General features: G+C 46.8%; 1 protein-coding gene across 2 annotated transcripts in view; it reads right to left on the bottom strand.

Annotated features, from left to right (window-relative positions):
- The window catches only part of LOC140424925 (ras suppressor protein 1), a 153,945-nt gene that overhangs the window by 118,875 nt on the left and 18,945 nt on the right, over window positions 1–16,125 (bottom strand). Inside the window, exons 1-2 of one of the 2 annotated variants that reach the window (XM_072508598.1) lie at window positions 2,689–2,862; window positions 2,297–2,408 (exon numbers count right to left, since the gene is read on the bottom strand). In XM_072508598.1, the coding sequence (XP_072364699.1) occupies window positions 2,297–2,405 (109 nt within the window). In that variant the 5' untranslated portion in view covers window positions 2,406–2,408; window positions 2,689–2,862. Of the gene's footprint in view, window positions 1–2,296; window positions 2,409–2,688; window positions 2,863–16,125 lie in introns of those variants that run through there. The other variant, XM_072508597.1, reaches the window with a different exon arrangement.

Here is a 16,125-nt window from a genome sequence, read left to right as displayed (position 1 = left end):
TCCCTGAATACCTACTCAGAGCAATTGGCAATGCTGCTGTCACCATAGCCCTCAAACGAGACCCCTTAACTCTCCCCTTTCCTAATGCTCTGCAATGTCTACAGCTCAGGTTCCAGCTCAGCAACTTAGGTGAAGTTGCTCAAGCCACAAAACACTTACCGCAGATATGGCTGTTCTGGACTGCAATGCATTCCACAGATTCCCACATGCTGCAATCATCGCACACTGCCATCCCTGCCAGTTTGACCTTGTCTTATTTATTTAATTAGTTAATTTACACAGCTAAAGTAAGAGCAAGTTCCCTAGCTTAAGGGGAAAAGGAAAATGCTCACCAGCTATGTAGGCGGAGAAAAGGATATAAAAAGCAATAGATCTTTGCCCTCTGCACTGAATTCTCAGCTGTACCAAATTTCTAACTTTGCACTAGTTCCTCATTGCACTCAGCACTTGTCATCTCACTCACAATCTATATTAATGACATAGATGAAGAGGCAGAGAGTAATGTATCCAAAAATGAATGCAGGCCCCTTGCAGTCAGAAACAGGGGCATTCATAACAGGGAACAAAAAAGAAATGGCTGACAAAGGAAAACATGAATAATATACCAGAAGTGCTGAGAAAAGGGTAAGTGAGGAGCTGAAGGAAATCAGTATTAGTAATGAAATGGTTTTGGGGAAATTAATGAAGGTGGTTAAATCTCCAGGGCCTGATAATCTTCAACCCAGAGTGGTTAAGGAAGTGGCCCTAGAAATAGGTGATGCATTGGCTTTAATTTTCCAAAATTCTTTAGACTCTGGTTCCTACAGATTGGAGGTTAGCTGATATAAGCCTGCTATTCAAAAAGGGAGGTAGAGAGAAAATAAGGAATTATAGATCAGTGAGCCTAACGTCAGTAGTAGGGAAGTTGCTAGAGTCAATTAATGAGGATTTCATAGCACAGCATTTGGAAAGCAATGGTAAATTCAGACAAAGTCAGCATGGAATGATGAAAGGGAAATCATGCTTGACAAATCTACTCGAATTCTTTGAAGATGTAACCAGTAGACTGGACCAAGGAGAACCGGTGGATGTGGTTTATTTAGATTTTCAGAAGGCTTTTGACAAGCTCTCACATTACAGACAGGAAGCAAAGAGTTGGAATAATTAGGTATTTTTCCAATTGGCAGAGGTACTTGTGGGTACCGCAGGGATCTGTGCTACGACCCCAACTGTTCACAATATATTAAAAATGATTTGGACAAGGGAACTCAGTGTATTATCTCCAAAATTGTAGGTTATACAAAGTTGGGTGGGAGCATGAGCTGTGAGGAGGATGCAGAGTTGGTTCAGCGTGATTTGGACAGCTATGCAAGTAGGCATATGCATGACAGATGCAGTATAATGTGGATAAATGTGAGGTTATCCACTTTGGTAGCAAATATACAAAGGCAGATTATTTGAATTAGTGTAAATTGAGAAATGTGGCTACTTAACGAGAATGCAGCAAGCAATTTGGAAGGCAAATGGATTGGAGTCGGAGAATAAAGGCTTTCTGCAGTTGTACAGGGTTTTGGTGAGACCACATCTAGAACACTGTGTGCAATTTTGCTCTCTACATTCAAGAAAATACATGCTTACACTGGAGGTGGTGCAGCAAAGGTTCACTAAATTGGTCCCTGGGGTGAGGGATTGTACTACGGTGGGAGACTGAGCAAATTGGACTTATAATCTCTAGAGTTTAGAGAGGCAATCTCATTGGAACATACAAGATTCTGAAAGGGTGGATGCTGAGAAATGGTTTCCGCTGGTCAGGAGATCTAAATGCATAGTCTCAGGATAAGGCATCAATCACTTGGATTGGGATGGGGAGAAGTTACTTCACTCAAAGAGTTGTGAGTATGTGGTACTCTTTACCCCAGCAGGCTGTGTATGCTCCATCATAGAATGCATTCAAGGCTGGAATAGGCCGGTTTTGGTCTCTCCGCGAAACCAAGGAAACAGACAAGAATGTGGAGAGCTGAAGCCCAAGATCAGTCATGATCCTATTGAGCAGGCAGACTTGATAGACTGTATGTTCGATGATCACTCAGAGCACCCACTCTGACATCTGATAACTCTCCATGGCCAAGTGACACAAATGTTCTAGTTCAGAATCAGGCATTGAAGAAATTTGCAAGAGCTTGTTGATTGGTGTTATCCAACATGGCCGTAACTCCAAACTTCTGCCAACAAGATATCAAACCCCAGTTGCCACTGATGCAATAATGATCGAAAAGGGGGTGGGGGGAAAGTGAAGAAAAAAAAGTGTTGTACTTACAGAGTCCAGGAATGTCCAGCATATTGGAAATTCCCCTGTCACACAGATCCAATTCTGCCTGATTCTTTTCTTTGCATTCTTCTACTATTTTCTTCAGCGATTTCGACATTTTCTGCAAGGAAACAAGGTAAACATCCCCATTAGACGGCAATATCCCGGCCCGTCTGTTGCATGGACAGAAGGTTAGTCGTGAATTCAAGCTTTCAAAAGTTTGACATATTTCGCAACGAACAAGTTGAGATGCTTGCAGCAACCAGGGCCTCCGGCGATGTATTTTGCACAGTCGCAAGCTCTGACTCTGGTCCTGCTGTTTATCAGAAAGCGCGCTGAGAGAGGGAACGTTTCCTTGAACGCAAAACCAAAGGTCGGCAAAACTGCAACTCTTCCCTTACCTACAGCTCCAGGAGAATCTTCCCAACACCAAAGCCCAGATCACACCCAACCGGAAACACTCAGTCAGAGTGGAAGAATTCCTGCATTTGCTAATGCTCCGGCTTTAAAAGGACATTTCCTCAGCAGCAAGAGGACCAGCCAATCACCGCAGGCTCAACCGTCAATCACCAATTCCGCTCAGTGATTGGATCTGGAAACATCCAATCACAGGGGGAGAGGGCAGGCCCGTCTGTCAATCACCGGTGTTATCCAATCACAGAAGCCCGGGCCAGCTAATCGCCGGCGGATAGGGCAGACCCACCTGTCAATCACCGGTGTCGTCCAATCGTGGCAGCTCCTTTCAGCCAGTCAGAGGGAGCAGCTGCCCCACACTGCTGGAAAGGAGTTCATGATGTGGCGTTGCCAGTGTTGGACTGGGGTGAGCACAGTAAGAAGTCTTACTTATCTAATTGCCAGGCAGGGTTGTTCCTTTCCAGTCAGGGAACACTTCAGCAGTCAAGGGCATTCAGCCTCTGATCTTCGAGTAAGCGTTCTCCAAGGTGGCCTTCATGACACGCGACAACGCAGAATCGCCGAGCAGAAACTTATAGCCAAGTTCCGCATACATGAGTATGGCCTCAACCGGGACCTTGGATTCATGTCGCATTATATTCACCCCCCACCATCTGGCCTGGGCTTGTGAAATCCTACCAACTGTCCTGGCTTGAGACAATTCACACCTCTTTAACCTGGGGTTACCCCTCTCTCCAGTTGCTCTTTCTGGACCTGTAGGCTTAATTACCTGCAAAGACTTGCATTCAAAGTATCGTGTTGCATCTTTGACTTTGTCTATATATATATGTTTCTGGAACCCACCTCTTCATTCACCTGAGGAAGGAGATGTGCTCCGAAAGCTAGTGATTCGAAACAAACCTGTTGGACTTTAACCTGGTGTTGTAAGACTTCTTATGGAAAGGAGTTCAGTGGTGTTACAATGTAGCACAGTGTCTAATTTTACACCGGGAAATATAATGATGTTACAATGTAGCACAGTGTCTAATGTTACACCGGGAAATATTTAGTGAGACTGAGAGCCCTGAGCTGAACTCAGTATCCAAATGTCTGTCTTCGGTATGATGCTTTTTAGTCGCGGCTTCGGGGTTGAGGACTTAGTTCTAGTCCACCTCCACGGTTAAATATTTCTCAATAAACTGAAAATAATTTCAAAAGCACTAACTCTCGTATATAAACCTGAAACGGTTTGATCACAAAGTTCTGCGTGTCAGGTCTGTGCAGACCTCCTTAATAAATGAAATGAAAATGAATAAAGGTTAGCACAGTGTGAATTGTGATAGAAAGTAACAATTGCTCTGAAAATAATAATAATCTTTATTGTCACAAGTAGGCTTACTGAAATGAAGTTACTGTGAAAAGCCCCTAGTCGCCACATTCCAGCGCCTATTCGGATACACAGAGGGAGAATTTAAAATGTCCAAATTATCCCTAATAGCATGTCTTTCAGGACTTGTGGGAGGAAACTGGAGCACCCGGAGGAAACTCACGCAGACACGAGGAGAACGTGCAGACTTCACACAGACAGTGACCCAAGCCAGGAATAAAACCAGGGACCCTGGTGCTATGAAGCCATAGTGCGAACCACTGTGCTACCGTGTTGTCCAAGTTACAATGCAAATGAATTTAACAGCCTCATTTGAAGGCATGGCGGAAACAGCATAGAAAATGCTATGTGGGAGGTCGAAAAATAAACTTGGGGGACCAGGGATTCATCTTAATTTAGTTACTCTGGTTTGGACAAATTAATGACGATTCAGCAATCCTGCTTTATGCAAAAATAAAAGCAGATTACTGCTGATGCTGGAATCTGAGACAAAAACAGAAAATGCTGAACAATCGCAGCAGGTCTTTGGAGAGAGAAGGGAGCTAATGTTTCGAGTCTGGAAGATTCCTTGTCAAAGCTAACAAAGCCGTCTTTCTGCGTGCTGTTTTAGAGTAAACTTCTAAAGCTGCGTTTGGGGAATCAAAATGATATAGAACATAGAACATTTCAGCGCAGTACAGGCCCTTCGGCCCTTGATGTTGCACCGACCTGTGGGCAGAAGTATACTATTCGACCAATCGTATCAGCATCTATTCTTTGAAAGAACCAGCCAATTAGTCTCACTTTCCTCTTAGCCTTGCAATGTTTCCCTTTAAGTATTTATTGAATTCCCCCCAGAAGGAAAAAGCAGTTGCAATCAGGATAGATCTTAACCGGGATAACCAGCATTTACCTGGGGTCAACATGAAACTAACCAGCCAAAAGCATTTTGTCCCTGATTTTGTCAGCCAAATTTAGGCTATGTCAGGTTGTAATATTTTTATACTTTTGTGGAATGTGGATGTCACTGGCTTGGCCAGCATTTATTAGCCTCCCCATTTTGCCCTTCAGAAGTTGGTGGTGAGCTGCGTTCTTGAACCGCTGCAGTCCCTGTGGTGAGATACAGGGACAGAGCACCCGGAGGAAACCCACAGAGAGAATGTGCAGACTCTGCACAGACAGTGACCCAAGCGGGAATCGAACCTGGGATCCTGGAACTGCGAAGCAACAGCACTAACCACTGTGCTACCGTGCCGTCCTGAACTGGTACTTCTTTCTTTTAGGTTTGAGATTGTTTTCTCTGGCAAGGTTGTCTACTTTCTCTGTAGATTCAGGATCATTTCCAGTTGACATCAAAGATGAGTAAGGCACTCACTGGTTTTAGAACAAAAAAGCAGTTATTTACTTCAGCGGAGAGAGGGAGAGACTGTTCCTTTCACTTTAAAGATCTAAACACTTCTGCCCAGTTCTTTCAGAAAACCTCATGCAGGAACCAATCACTGACTGTTGTCAGGCAGAACACTGACCCTGGCGAACCAACCAGTTGCCAGTTAACCGATCAAACCAACTTTCTCCAAAACAGTTCCTAAGATTCATTCGGCACCAAAGAGTCTTGCCTTTCCTCTCCAAACATAAACCCTTGTAACACAATGTCCTGACAAGCAGGCAGCTTTAGCTTGAGTCTTCTCCTTAAAGACACATCATGATTATGGATCCATAGACCAAAAATAATAAAATAAAAGAAATGGGAACCAAGGAAAAATGCATATACATATAAAAAGAAAATAGAAGCAGGAGGAGGCCATTTGGCCTGTTGAGTCTGCTCCGACATTCATTATGATATGGCTGATCATCAAGTTCAATACCTGATCCAGCCTTTCCCCATGTCCCCTGATCCCTTTAGCCTCAAGAGTGATATCTAATTTCTTCTTAAAATTACACAAAGTTTTGGAAGTAACATGAAGTTACATACCTCCCCCCTTAGAAGGTAGAAACAGCATTGCAAGGATGTTTCATCAGAAGGTATGTGATGCAAATGACACATCCATTCATCCTTCCTTTCCCACTACCTACGTTTCCCCAATTCTTACATCTGCTACTTATCAGCTCTTAAACACATGACAATGCATCTGCAATAATATTAGAACATAGAACATATAGTGCAGAAGGAGGCCATTCGGCCCATCGAGCCTGCACCGACCCACTTAAGCCCCATCCCCATAACCCAATAACCCCTCCTAATCTTTTTTGGTCACTAAGGGAAATTTATCATGGCCAATCCACCAAATCTGCACGTCTTTGGACTGTGGGAGGAAACCGGAGCACCCGGAGGAAACCCACGCAGACATGGGGAGAACGTGCAGACTCCGCAAAGACAGTGACCCAGCAGGGAATCGAACCTGGGACCCTGGCGCTGTGAAGCCACAGTGCTAATCACGTGTGCTACCGTGCTGCCCTAAATTGTCCTTTCAGGCATATGCACAATTTTTACATTGAAAGGTTGCAAAAATAAACTCCAATGGTACAATCTTGTGTTCTGTGTTTTGATTTTTTTTCCACAAATACAAGCAGATTATGATTGTGTTTGTGGAAAAAACTAGACTTTTCTTAGTATCTGCCGGACATAAACTTCAAACTGCTGAAGGGCTAGTAGCAATGCTACTTCTCAATGTTGGAGTACTTTCTTTGACACAGACTTAGTTTCTTTGAAAAGTATCCCACTGGCTTCTCTATTCCTGACTTCGTCAACCCATAGTAACACTAAAAAAATGATTGATGCAGGTAGGGCAGTGGATGTTGTCTACATGGACTTCAGTAAGGCCTTTGACAAGGTTCCTCATGGCAGACTGGTACAAAAGGTGAAGTCACACGGGATCAGAGGTGAGCTGGCAAGGTGGATACAGAACTGGCTAGGTCAACGAAGGCAGAGAGTAGCAATTGTCATGTGAGAGTACCTTTAAGAAATGGGTGTTTTTTATAGAATAGCTGTAGTGGGTGTACCCTGGCTCTAACACAATGGAAGAGTGCTTTTATGATTGGAGGGCTGTGACTAGTGGTGTTCCGCAGGGTTCAGTGCTGGGACCTTTGCTGTTTGTAGTATATATCAATGATTTGGAGGAAAATGTAACTGGTCTGATTAGTAAGTTTGCAGACGACACAAAGGTTGGTGGAATTGCGGTTAGCGATGAGGACTGTCAGAGGATACAGCAGGATTTAGATTGTTTGGAGACTTGGGCGGCGAGATAGAAGATGGAGTTTAATCCAGACAAATGTGAGGTAATTCATTTTGGAAAGTCTAACACAGGTAGGGAATATACAGTGAATGGTAGAACCCTCAAGAGACAGTCAGAGAGATCTTGGTGTACAGATCCACAGGTCACTGAAAGGGGCAACACAGGTGGAGAAGGTAGTCAAGAAGGCATACGGCATGCTTGCCTTCATTGACCGGGGCATTGAGTATAAAAATTGGCAAGTCATGTTGCAGCTGTATAGAACCTTAGTTAGGCCACACTTGGAGTATAGTGTTCAATTCTGGTCACCACACTACCAGAAGGATGTGGAAGCTTTAGAGAGGGTGCATAAGAGATTTACCAGGATGCTGCCTGGGCATTAGCTATGAGGAGAGGTTGAATAAACTTGGTTTGTTCTCACTGGAACGAAGAAGGTTGAGGTGCGACCTGATAGAGGTCTACAAAACTATGAGGGGCATAGACAGAGTGGATATTCAGAGACTTTTTTCCAGGGTAGAGGGGTCAATTACTAGGGGGCAAGGTTTAGAGGAGATTTACATAGAACATAGAACATAGAAAATACAGCACAGAACAGGCCCTTCGGCCCACGATGTTGTGCCGAACCTTTGTCCTAGATTAATCATAGATTATCATTGAATTTACAGTGCAGAAGGAGGCCATTCGGCCCTTTGAGTCTGCACCGGCTCTTGGAAAGAGCACCATACCCAAACTCAACACCTCCACCCAACACCAAGGGCAATTTGGACATTAAGGGCAATTTATCATTGGCCAATTCACCTAACCCGCACATCTTTGGACTGTGGGAGGAAACCGGAGCACCCGGAGGAAACCCACGCAGACACGGGGAGGACGTGCAGACTCCGCACAGACAATGACCCAAGCCGGAATCGAACCTGTTACCATGGAGCTGTGAAGCAATTGCGCTATCCACAATGCTACCGTGCTGCCCTTAAGAACAAATAAATCTACACTATATCATTTTACCATCATCCATGTACCTATCCAATAGCTGCTTGAAGGTCCCTAATGTTTCCGACTCAACTACTTCCACAGGCAGTGCATTCCATGCCCCCAGTACTCTCTGGGTAAAGAACCTACCTCTGATATCCCTCCTATATCTTCCACCTTTCACCTTAAATTTATGTCCCCTTGTAATGGTGTGTTCCACCCGGGGAAAAAGTCTCTGACTGTCTACTCTATCTATTCCCCTGATCATCTTATAAACCTCTATCAAGTCGCCCCTCATCCTTCTCCGCTCTAATGAGAAAAGGCCTAGCACCCTCAACCTTTCCTCGTAAGACCTACTCTCCATTCCAGGCAACATCCTGGTAAATCTTCTTTGCACCTTTTCCAGAGCTTCCACATCCTTCCTAAAATGAGGCGACCAGAACTGTACACAGTACTCCAAATGTGGCCTTACCAAAGTTTTGTACAGCTGCATCATCACCTCACGGCTCTTAAATTCAATCCCTCTGTTAATGAACGCGAGCACACCATAGGCCTTCTTCACAGCTCTATCCACTTGAGTGGCAACTTTCAAAGATGTATGAACATAGACACCAAGATCTCTCTGCTCCTCCACATTGCCAAGAACTCTACCGTTAACCCTATATTCCTCATTCATATTTGTCCTTCCAAAATGGACAACCTCACACTTTTCAGGGTTAAACTCCATCTGCCACTTCTCAGCCCAGCTCTGCATCCTATCTATGTCTATTTGCAGCCGACAACAGCCCTCCTTACTATCCACAACTCCACCAATCTTCGTATCGTCTGCAAATTTACTGACCCACCCTTCAACTCCCTCATCCAAGTCATTAATGAAAATCACAAACAGCAGAGGACCCAGACTGATCCCTGCGGTACGCCACTGGTAACTGGGATCCAGGCTGAATATTTGCCATCCACCACCACTCTCTGACTTCTATCGGTTAGCCAGTTCGTTATCCAACTGGCCAAATTTCCCACTATCACATGCCTCCTTACTTTCTGCATAAGCCTACCATGGGGAACTTTATCAAATGCCTTACTAAAATCCATGTACACTACATCCACTGCTTTACCTTCATCCACATGCTTGGTCACCTCCTCAAAGAATTCAATAAGATTTGTAAGGCAAGACCTACCCCTCACAAATCCGTGCTGACTATCCCTAATCAAGCAGTGTCTTTCCAGATGCTCAGAAATCCTATCCTTCAGTACCCTTTCCATTACTTTGCCTACCACCGAAGTAAGACTAACTGGCCTGTAATTCCCAGGGTTATCCCTAGTTCCTTTTTTGAACAGGGGCACGACATTCGCCACTCTCCAATCCCCTGGTACCACCCCTGTTGACAGTGAGGACGAAAAGATCATTGCCAACGGCTCTGCAATTTCATCTCTTGCTTCCCATAGAATCCTTGGATATATCCCGTCAGGCCCGGGGGACTTGTCTATCCTCAAGTTTTTCAAAATGCCCAACACATCTTCCTTCCTGACAAGTATTTCCTCGAGCTTACCAATCTGTTTCACACTGTCCTCTACAACAATATCGCCCCTCTCATTTGTAAATACAGAAGAAAAATACTCATTCAAGACCTCTCCTATCTCTTCAGACTCAATACACAATCTCCCGCTACTGTCCTTGATCGGACCTACCCTCGCTCTAGTCATTCTCATATTTCTCACATATGTGTAAAAGGCCTTGGGGTTTTCCTTGATCCTACCCGCCAAAGATTGTTCATGCCCTCTCTTAGCTCTCCTAATCCCTTTCTTCAGTTCCCTCCTGGCTATCTTGTATCCCTCCAATGCCCTGTCTGAACCTTGTTTCCTCAGCCTTACATAAGTCACCTTTTTCCTCTTAACAAGACATTCAACCTCTCTTGTCAACCATGGTTCCCTCACTCGACCATCTCTTCCCTGCCTGACAGGGACATACATATCAAGGACACGTAGCACCTGTTCCTTGAACAAGTTCCACATTTCACATGTGTCCTTCCCTGCCATCCTATGTTCCCAATTTATGCACTTCAATTCTTGTCTGACAACATCGTATTTACCCTTCCTCCAATTGTAAACCTTGCCCTGTTGCACGTACCTATCCCTCTCCATTACTAAAGTGAAAGTCACAGAATTGTGGTCACTATCTCCAAAATGCTCCCCCACTAACAAATCTATCACTTGCCCTGGTTCATTACCCAGTACTAAATCCAATATTGCCCCTCCTCTGGTCGGACAATCTACATACTGTGTTAGAAAAGCTTCCTGGACACACTGCACAAACACCACCCCATCCAAACTATTTGATCTAAAGAGTTTCCACTCAATATTTGGGAAGTTAAAGTCGCCCATGACTACTCATAGAATTTACAGTGCAGAAGGAGGCCATTCGGCCCATCGAGTCTGCACCGGCTCTTGGAAAGAGCACCCTACCCAAGGTCCACACCTCCACCCTATCCCCATAACCCAGTAACCCCACCCAACACTAAGGGCAATTTTGGACACAAAGGGCAATTTATCATGGCCAATCCACCTAACCTGCACATCTTTGGACTGTGGGAGGAAACCGGAGCACCCGGAGGAAACCCACGCACACACGGGGAGGATGTGCAGACTCCGCACAGGCAGTGACCCAAGCCGGAATCGAACCTGGGACCCTGAAGCTGTGAAGCAATTGTGCTAACCACTGTGCTACCCTATGACTTCTGCACCTTTCCAAAATCTGTTTCCCAATCTGTTCCTCCACATCTCTGTTACTATTGGGGGGCCTATAGAAAACTCCTAACAAGGTGACTGCTCCTTTCCTATTTCTGACTTCAACCCATACTACCTCAATAGGGTGATACTCCTCGAACTGCCTTTCTGCAGCTGTTATACTATCTCTAATTAGTAATGCCACCCCCCCACCTCTTTTACCACCCTCCCTAATCTTATTGAAACATCTATAACCAGGGACCTCCAACAACCATTTCTGCCCCTCTTCTATCCAAGTTTCCGTGATGGCCACCACATCGTAGTCCCAAGTACCGATCCATGCCTTAAGTTCACCCACCTTATTCCTGATGCTTCTTGCGTTGAAGTATACACACTTCAACCCATCTCCGTGCCTGCAAATACTCTCCTTTGTCAGTGTTCCCTTCCCCACTGCCTCATTACATGCTTTGGCGTCCTGAATATCGGCTACCTTAGTTGCTGGACTACAAATCCGGTTCCCATTCCCCTGCCAAATTAGTTTGAACCCTCCCGAAGAGTACTAGCAAACCTCCCTCCCAGGATATTGGTGCCCCTCTGGTTCAGATGCAACCTGTCCTGCTTGTACAGGTCCCACCTTCCCCAGAATGCGCTCCAATTATCCAAATACCTGAAGCCCTCCCTCCTACACCATTCCTGCAGCCACGTGTTCAACTGCACTCTCCCCCTATTCCTAGCCTCGCTATCACGTGGCACCGGCAACAAACCAGAGATGACAACTCTGTCTGTCCTGGCTTTCAACTTCCAGACTAACTCCCTAAACTTGTTTATTACCTCCACACCCCTTTTCCTACCTATGTCGTTGGTACCAATGTGCACCACGACTTCTGGCTGCTCCCCCTGCCCCTTAAGGATCCTGAAGACACGATCCGAGACATCCCTGGCCCTGGCACCCGGGAGGCAACATACCTTCCGGGAGTCTCGCTCGCGACCACAGAATCTCCTATCTATTCCCCTAACCATTGAATCTCCTACAACTATTGCTTTTCTATTCTTCCCCCTTCCCTTCTGAGCCCCAGAGCCAGACTCCGTGCCAGAGACCTGACCGCTAGGGCCTTCCCCCGGTAGGTCATCCCCCCCCAACAGCATCCAAAACGGTATACTCGTTTTGAAGGGGAACGGCCACGAGGGATCCCTGCACTGTCTGCCTGTTTGTTGTTTTCCCCCTGACTGTAACCCAGCTATTCTTGTCCTGTACCTTGGGTGTGGTTACCTCCCTGTAACTCTTCTCAATCACCCCCTCTGCCTCCCGGATGATCCAAAGTTCATCCAGCTTCAGCTCCAGTTCCCTAACACGGTCTTTGAGGAGCTGAAGTTGGGTGCACTTCCCGCAGGTATAGTCAGTGGGGACACCGGTGGTATCCCTCACCACCCACATCCTACAGGAGGAGCATGTAACTGGCCTAGCCTCCATCCCCTCTTACCTTAAAGAATATAGCTGCTGTGTGGACTAACTAGATCTCCGCCCTCCGACTCTGCTCCCAGTCAGCTACACTTCCTGTAAACTCCTGGCTCTCTTCGCACTCTTTGCGGAAATGTCGGAAACAAAATGAAAGGAGCACCTTACTCCCTCCTCACCTAACTCCCTCGGTCACCAAACTCTCACTATCGCACTCAAAAAGCACCAAATTCAGCACTCAGTGAGGCAAGTTTTTTACACAGAGGGTGGTGGGTGTCTGGAACTCGCTGCCGGAGGAGGTGGTGGTAGCAGGGACGATAGTGACGTTTAAGGGGCATCTTTACAAATACATGAATTGGATGGGAATAGAGGGATACGGACCCCGGAAGTGTAGAAGATTTTAGTTTAGACGGGCAGCATGGTTGGCGCAGGCTTGGAGGGCCAAAGGGCTGTTCCTGTGCTGTACTTTTCTTTGTTCTTTGTTCCTGCCCCCAGGTCGCTGGCATCCATGGCCATTTTAAAGGTTTTGGAAAAATTAGGAGCGTCCAACACTGGTTCACTTACCAATATGGCCCTCAATTTCTCAAAAGCTGCTTGTCATTCTTGAGGCTAAAGGGATCAGGAGACATGGGGAAAGGCTGAATCAGGTATTGAACTTGATCATCAGCCATATCATAATGAATGACGGAGCAGACTCAAAGGGCCGAATAGCCTCCTCCTGTTTCTATTTTCTTTGTATTTTATATGTATTTTTCCTTTGTTCCCATTTCTTTTCTTTTATTATTTTGTGGATTAAACCATTTTTGCTTGTTTCTGCAATACATTGGCCAAAAGTACCACTATGGTACTGATGTTAGATACAAATTTTCTATAGAACCCGCACATGCCTAGGAATCTCATAATCTCCTGTTTCATTTTGGGTATGGGGAAATCTCGTAATGAACACCTTGGCTGTTCTGGGTACCACTCGTCCCTGTCCCACAATGTGCCCTAGTAGGTCACGTGTCCTTTGGCAAACTCGCTTTTGGCCAAATTGATAACTAAATTGGTCAATTGCAATTGTTTAAATAACTCATCCAATTGTCCTACATGCTCCTTCTATGTGTCACTGTAAACTGTCATGTCGTTCAAATAGACCTTACAGTTAGGCACCCTAGCCACCACTTGGAATGAAATGAAAATCGCTTATTGTCACAAGTAGGCTTCAAATGAAGTTACTGTGAAAAGCCCCTAGTCGCCACATTCCGGCGCCTGTTCGGGGAGGCTGGTACGGGAATTGAACCTGACAAGCAGACTGCTTCAGCTTGAGTCTTCTCCTGAAAGGCACATCCCGATTGTGGATCCACGAATCAAAAATAATAAAATAAAAGAAATGAGAACAAAGGAAATAACAGGAAGGACTTTTACACCGGTTACTAGGAACCCTCGGACTCTCTAACTAGGGCCATGCCCTCAGCATGTGAGGAGGTGGGGTTTATGGAGGACCCTACACTCTAGGGATAGAGACTTTACTTTCTTTTCAGCTCCTCATCAGTGTCATACTAAAGTTGCTTCCTTCTTTGTGCCGATGGAGATAGTACCTAGTATCTTTGTGCACTACAGGTAGTATTTTAATCTTGGACCATATCCCCATTTTCCTGGAATTTTTGCTTGAAGGCTACCACGCAGCCCCCCCCCCCCCCTCCAATGCACCTCCCCACACCCCCCCAACCCCTGGGTGAAGAACATGGTGGTTTGATGTCTCCCTGACAAGAGATACATACTTTACCATGCATTTTTTAAAAATAGTTTGAGTTTTTTTCTCTCAGTCAACTCGGCCCCTGGTATTTCCCCTTCCATTTCGTGGGAGATGTGTAAGGTTTATGCTAGAGGGCTGATTATTTCTGACACAGCTGATAAAAGACGTAAGATGTTGGAAAGCCAGCTCCGGCTGGAAGTTTGTCCAACAGAAGCAGAGGAGAAGAATAAGAAGGCACTCAACAGGCAATTGTCGAAGGAGGTTAATTTTTAATATTACAACAATAATCCCAACACAACCCACCCTAACCCAGTTTATACCAAGGCTACCCCCCCCCCCAGGACCCGCCCCTACCCTCCACAAAGGAAACCCTAATAGACTAACCAACACTCCCCCATCCCCTAACACCTGACAGTGACCAGCTCCTTGAAAAAGATAATGAACGGCTGCCACCTTGAGTAAAACCCATCCACCGTCCTCCTCATACTTGATCTTCTTAAGGTACATAAATTTTATCAGTTCCCCTAACTAGGCCAAAGCCTCAGGTGGCACCAGAGATCTTCACCCAAGCAAGGCTCACCTCTGGGCTATTAGCGAGGCTAAGTCCAAGACATCTGCCTTCGTCCCTGTCTGCAACACCGGCGAGTCCAACACTCTAAAAATGGCCATCAATGGGCAGGGATCCAGTTTAACACCCGGAATCCTTGACATTGTCTCAAAAAAGGAGACACAAAAATGTAAAAGCTTGGGGCAGGACCAGAACATAGAGCACCGCTCACACCTGTATCAGACTTAACCCTGCACACAAGGAGGTGAAGTAAACCCTATGAAGTGTCCCAGTCCATCACTCCCCCCCCCCCCCCCCCCCCCCCTCCCCGAAGAACAGCTCACCCTCCCATTTCTTCTTTACTTCTTCCAGTGATGCCTGCTCGGTTGCCAACAACTGCCCATGAATGTCTGAGATCCTTCCCACGCGTGGCTCGTCCAAGGACAGAACCCTATCCATAAGCGAGAGTGCCACTACCAGGGGCACTGAAGGAAGCTCCTTGCATACACAATTGTAAACCTGATCTTATCTGAATACATTCCCTCTCAGGAGCTGGAACTTCTGCAAAATCTCATCGGGACCAGCAAACCTACCCTCCAAAAGCATGTCCCTAAACTTCGCCAATCCCTCCCTCTCCCATGCCCTGAACATTGAATCTAAAACAGATGACACAAACCCGATTCTCTGACCCCCCGCCGGGTGGGAGAATCGCCGGGGGTCAGCGTGAATCCCGCCCCCGCCGTCCTCCTAATTCTCCCGCCCCCATAAAATTGCCCCGGCGTGAGTCGCACAACCCGCCTCGGAGAATGGCGGGGTCCGGCGCGACTCAATGGGCCCCGGGGCTAACCGAATTCTCCGGCCCGCGATGGGCCGAAGTCCTGCCCGTTCTTTGCCAGTCCCACCGGCGTAAATTAGAGTAGGTCCCTTACCAGCAGGACCTGGCGGTGCGGGCTGGCTCCGGGGTTCTTGGGGGGGTCGCGGGGGGATCATGCCCGGGAGGTGCCCCCACGGTGGCCTGGCCCGTGGTCAGGGCCCACCGATCCGCAGGCGGCCTGTGCCGGCGGGGCACTCTATTGTCCCGCACCAGAGGCTGTGGTATTCCGCCATTCCCGGTGCGGAAGCGAATCCCTTGACGCATGCGCGGGGATGACGCCAGCACGCGCTGGTGCTCTTGCGCATGCGCCGACTCGCGGCAAGCCCCTATTCCGCCGGTCGGCGGGGCGCCAACCACTCCGGGGCGGGCCTAGCCCCTGAAGGTGCGGAACATTCCGCACCTTTGGGGCGGCCCGACGCCGGAGTGGTTCACGCCACTTCGTCCCGCTGGGACCCCCTGCCCTGCCAGGTACAGGGGAATCCCATTCCTGCAAATTGGCGCCAAAAGTGCCATAGGGTCTAATTTAAAATGTTGCCTAAAT

The sequence above is a fragment of the Scyliorhinus torazame genome, chromosome 6, assembly GCF_047496885.1.
Source record: "Scyliorhinus torazame isolate Kashiwa2021f chromosome 6, sScyTor2.1, whole genome shotgun sequence".
Taxonomy (NCBI): domain Eukaryota; kingdom Metazoa; phylum Chordata; class Chondrichthyes; order Carcharhiniformes; family Scyliorhinidae; genus Scyliorhinus; species Scyliorhinus torazame.
Note: the sequence above shows the minus strand (reverse complement) of the source record. Positions and strands in the feature narration are given on the sequence as shown.